This window comes from Pocillopora verrucosa, chromosome 3 (genome assembly GCF_036669915.1).
Source record: "Pocillopora verrucosa isolate sample1 chromosome 3, ASM3666991v2, whole genome shotgun sequence".
NCBI classification, from domain to species: Eukaryota; Metazoa; Cnidaria; class Anthozoa; order Scleractinia; family Pocilloporidae; genus Pocillopora; species Pocillopora verrucosa.
The window spans coordinates 9,804,361-9,809,109 of record NC_089314.1 but is presented as its reverse complement, the minus strand read 5'-3'; the positions used below and the strand labels follow the sequence as shown (position 1 = coordinate 9,809,109).

General features: G+C 42.0%; 1 protein-coding gene across 1 annotated transcript; it reads right to left on the bottom strand.

The window, feature by feature from the left end:
- Positions 1 to 247: 247 nt before the first annotated feature.
- On the bottom strand, positions 248 to 2,498 carry LOC136276822 (uncharacterized). Its single transcript, XM_066163470.1, has 2 exons — positions 363 to 2,498; positions 248 to 268 (listed from the first exon to the last, which is right to left on the bottom strand). The coding sequence occupies exons 1-2, from the start codon at positions 2,496 to 2,498 to the stop codon at positions 248 to 250; spliced, it is 2,157 nt and encodes a 718-aa protein (XP_066019567.1).
- Between the last annotated feature and the right edge of the window lie 2,251 nt (positions 2,499 to 4,749).

Sequence of the window (4,749 nt, the reverse complement as noted above, 5' to 3'; positions counted from 1 at the left end):
AGAGCATCACTGACGCTAGAAGCACACGTGGCTCGTGAGAAGGTATCCGGTGCTACATTATCTCTGCCTGGTCGATACTCTATGTCAAAGCTATAGCAACTCAGTTCAATCCTCCAGCGCATTATCTTGTCATTCTTAATCTTTCCTTGATGACGCTGGTTGAACATGTAGGAAACTGACTTTTGGTCCGTTTTTAGAGTGAAGTGGGACCCGGTGAGAAAATGTCTCCAGTGCCTGACCGACTCAACTATTGCTTGAGCCTCCTTTTCTACAGCAGAGTGTTTCAGTTCACTACCTTGAAGGGTGCGGGAGAAAAAGGCTACAGGTCTGCCCTTCTGATTTAGGGTAGCGGCTAGCGCTACATCTGAGGCGTCTGTTTCCACCTCAAATGGAATACTCTCGTCTATGGCAGAGACAGCAGCTTTGGCAATGATCCTCTTTAAGTCTTCAAATGCTTTCTGTGCTTCAGAAGATAAAGGAAATGATCTACAGCTGGTTATGGGTTTAATTCTGTCGGCGAAACAAGGAACCCATTGAGAATAGTAAGAGAAAAGTCCCAGACATCTATTAAGAGCCTTTGAGCTTTGCGGCAGTGGGAGCTCCAGTAGAGGCCTTAATCTTTCAGGGTCTGGACTAATAGAACCATTTTCAATGACATATCCCAGTAACGGCAGTCGTTGAGCAGAGAAGACGCTTTTGCTGTCGTTGAATTTAAGATTCGCCTTTCGAGAAGCCTCCTGGAATAATATGAGGTTAGCATCATGGTCAGCTTGATCCTTTCCACATACAGTTATGTTGTCGATGTATGGAAACACAGCTTTCAAGTGGTTATCTTCAACAAATCTCATCATTTCTCTTTGGAAGCAGGCTACACCGTTGGTTACACCGAAAGGAAGCCTGGTAAACTGATAAAGCCCACCTTTAGCTTCAAACGCAGTGTAAGGCTTGTCATCTTCTCTTAAAGGTATTTGATGATACGCACTCTGGAGGTCAAGGGTACTGAACACTTTGTACTGAGCTATTTCGTTGATCGTATCACTGATCCTCGGCAGCGGGAAAGCATCTAGTTGGGTGAATCTATTGATTGTCTGGGAATAATCAATAGCTAGGCGTTTCTTGTGATTTTCATCCTTTGTGACAACTACTTGTGCCCGCCAAGGGGACCGGCTTGGCTCAATAATGCCTTCCTTGAGCAACCGTTCTACTTCATTGCCAATGAAGTTCAGGTCTTCTTTGCTGTAGCGCCTGGACTTTGTAGCAATAGGATGGCAGTCGGCAGTGAGGTTTGAAAATGGTGATGGCGGCTCTATGTTCAGAGTAGTGAGACTGCATACCGACAGCGGCGGTTTTGTTCCGCCATACTTGAATGTGACACTATCATGTTGAGACTGAAAATCGAGTCCTAAAATCAGATCAGAGCAAAGCCCTGGCATAACCAACAGGCGAAAGTCTTTATAAGTTTGACCTTGGTAGTTAATAGTAACAGAGCAAGAGCCCTCGGTCTTTGTACTTAACAAAGATGTTGCCATGGAGACCTGGCTGACCGAAGGGTTAACAGAGATAGCAGCTACTTCAACGAGGCTTGGATGTATGTAGCTTTCACTGCTTCCGCTGTCAAAGAGTGCTTCTACACTCCAGACCTTGTTGACAACAACAGTAGCAGTTGATCCTTTAAGAGATTGGGGAATTCCTACGGTGGCAAGAGTAGGTGGCCAGAGAGCAGCTGAAACTTCGTTGGGTTTAGAGGCCTTGCTTCGGCAGACTTTCGCAAAATGTCCCCTCTTTTGACATTTATTGCAAATTGCATCTCTGGCTGGACACTTGGAACGAGGGTGTTTAGGATTTCCACAGAAGAAGCACTTTGAATCAATTGCAGCGAGTGTGGAGTCTGACTGAGCAGAGTCGACTTGGATTGGATTCTGAGCGGTCATTTCTTGTGCTGAGGCTGCAACGCTGACAGGTCGAGGGACAGAGTAACTCTCTGAACTGCGCATGGCAGAGTCGAGCGCCCTGGCCTGGTCAAACATCGTTTTCAGATCTAGAGTTTTGTTTTCTAGTAGCCTTTGGCGTATTTGGTTAGAATGTAGCCCAGTAATGAAAGCATCCCGTATATATTCCTCACAATATTTGGCAGCGGTGACAGATTGAAAGTTGCAGTCTTTGGCGAGAGTTTTGAGCGCTTGAAGATATTCGTCTAGAGTTTCACCAACCTGTTGTCGTCTGGTAGCGAGCACGTGTCTGGCGTGGATTTCGTTCGTCGGCTTCACGAAAATATTTTGAAGAGTTTCGATTGCAGATTCGTAGTCGGCACATTCTTCTACATATTCGAATACCGCAGGCGAAATAAAATTTGTCAGGACTCCAAATTTATCGAGGCCTTCTTCCGTCAGTACGGCGAGGAAATTTTCGAAGGTTCGACGCCAGTGAATCCACGATTTTGATGCTCCAGACGTGCTTGGATCGGCGCTGAATCTCTCGGGCCTGAGGACTTTATCCATTTGTTTTTTTTTTGTTTTTTTTGTTTTTTTTTTTTTTGTAGATTAAATTGTTATGATAGTTAAACAAACGTTTGGCCTCGTTTCTAAAGGCTTTAATCTACAAAAACCTTGTGCTACATATACTTCACAAAATGGCGTCTTCACAGAACGAGTCCGCTGACATATGTGTTGACGGGCACTAAAAGGTATCGGTATCCCGGATTAACAATAACATTAACAATGTAAATTACGAGTACCGGTAAAGTTACTTAAATGAAGTTTCCAATGTTTGACTGTCACTACAGAAGTGATTTTATTATTTCATTCATTCAAAGAACGGCAAGACCTTGAGAGCGAAATTTCCACATATTAGCCTTGCTGGAGAACAACTGCTTCACCTCGATTTTTTTCAAAACTAGCAAAAGACTCTACTTATCTTGGTTGCTATGCTAAAGTTACATGTGAAAAGAGAACCTCATGTGTACCAATCCTCCGGTGGATCCCTAAAAACCATCGCAAAGCGTGAAATCCAGAATAGCCTGGGCCGAGTAATTCCCAGGCTCCAAAAAACAGAACTTCGTATGTCTGTAGCGTTGTAGTTGTGTCTTCCGTTGTAGTTATGTCCTCACACCTAATAACCAGTAGAATGTGGTTTTGTTTCTTCCAATCAAAGTGTGTTGTGATCTTCTGCGTGTCACTTCCTAACTAAAGGAGAGAAGCAAGGCAAAAGTGTAAGAAGATCGTAAAGATTTCCTCGCTCGAATTTTGAGAATTTCAAACCGGGTAAATGCTATGAAATTCATCCTTTAAGCGGAATATATCCCATTGACTCGCCGAAGCCATCTTTACTCCAATTTTCCACTTAATCAGTGAATTCTAAAGATAAACGGGGTAAATTCAGTGAAATTCATCCTTTAAGTGGATTGTATCCTTCTGACTTGCCATAGCCATCTTTGCCCCGATTTTCGATTTAATCACTGTGTAAATTTGCCATAAACAGGGTAAATTATGATAAATCCACCCACAAGAGCGAAATATCCTACAGTGATTTAGAAACAGTGCTAAAAAAAGAACACAAACCAACAACAACAACAACAAATACATTGTGAGCCATCAGTACTCTGACGACTTCAACTGGGCGATAGGAATTACATTACAGCCTTTTCAAAGGAGATTTATCACTTTAAGAGGACGATCTGGGTACAAAGAACTACATGACTGTACCTACCATAGTTTATCGGCTATAAGCCGAGCTATTTTAACTCAAGTTTAACCTAATTTGAATTAAAATCTGACTCGTAGGGGGTTTCGGCTTATAGCTGAGAGTTTATTAACCTTAACAAAATAGCCGAGCAAAACACAAAGACAAAAAAGCAAAAGTCATTGGTCATTACCTTTTAATATGTGGTGGCTCCTTTTTTTGTTGTGAACTACACGTTTGAGGCTTATGGCCCATCTTCGCTTCCCGCATCAAATTCTTCATCCATCTCATCTTCTTCGGCGTGAATGTCTGGCTCCTCTTTATAGATGGCGTCATTCTTAGTGCCGTCAAAAGCGTTGGAGTTGCCGCAAGTCAGAAATGATTTTCTCAGAAAGGTTACAACGGATGGAAAAGGAAATATTTATGAGACAAATTGATTCCTCTTATCCAGGAAACGTTTAGGTGATGAAATTTCTCCTTGAGTTCGGGGTAAATTGAAGCAGAAAGTCTGGTCCATGTGAAATGAACGAATTCTCAGTAATGTTTATGCAAAACGGAATAGCGGGATATGACCATAACCACTACGCAAAAGAAATTAAGAAGATTACATTAAACGGTGATATTTATCTCCCTTTAAAACCCCAACCCTGAATTTGTTACAAGCTGCATCAGTTACTAACATTATTGCATGTCTAAAAAAACGGATATTTTTAAGCTTAATTCAAAGTCACGATCTAAGAGCTCTGATTTGAAATATTTGATGCATATTTTTAAAGCAAATTACTCGCAATTGCACAGATAAATCCTCAAATGAAACAGCTTACCTGTCACTTGGCTTAAGCCTGCTTACGTTGAAATAGTTGGAGCTTTATTCGAAAACGAAAGTTTTCCGTTTTGGCCTTTGGATCTTCATAGAAAAGTGATCAGGCCACCAGTGCATGATAGTGGCATTAACATCTGCTATTTTTAGCTATTGTAATATGTCCTCAGGTATTTCGGGGAGTCAATTACCTTTCGGGGAAACACCCTTTGATAAAGCAGTACTGCGCATGCATGGAATAAGAAGGTGAA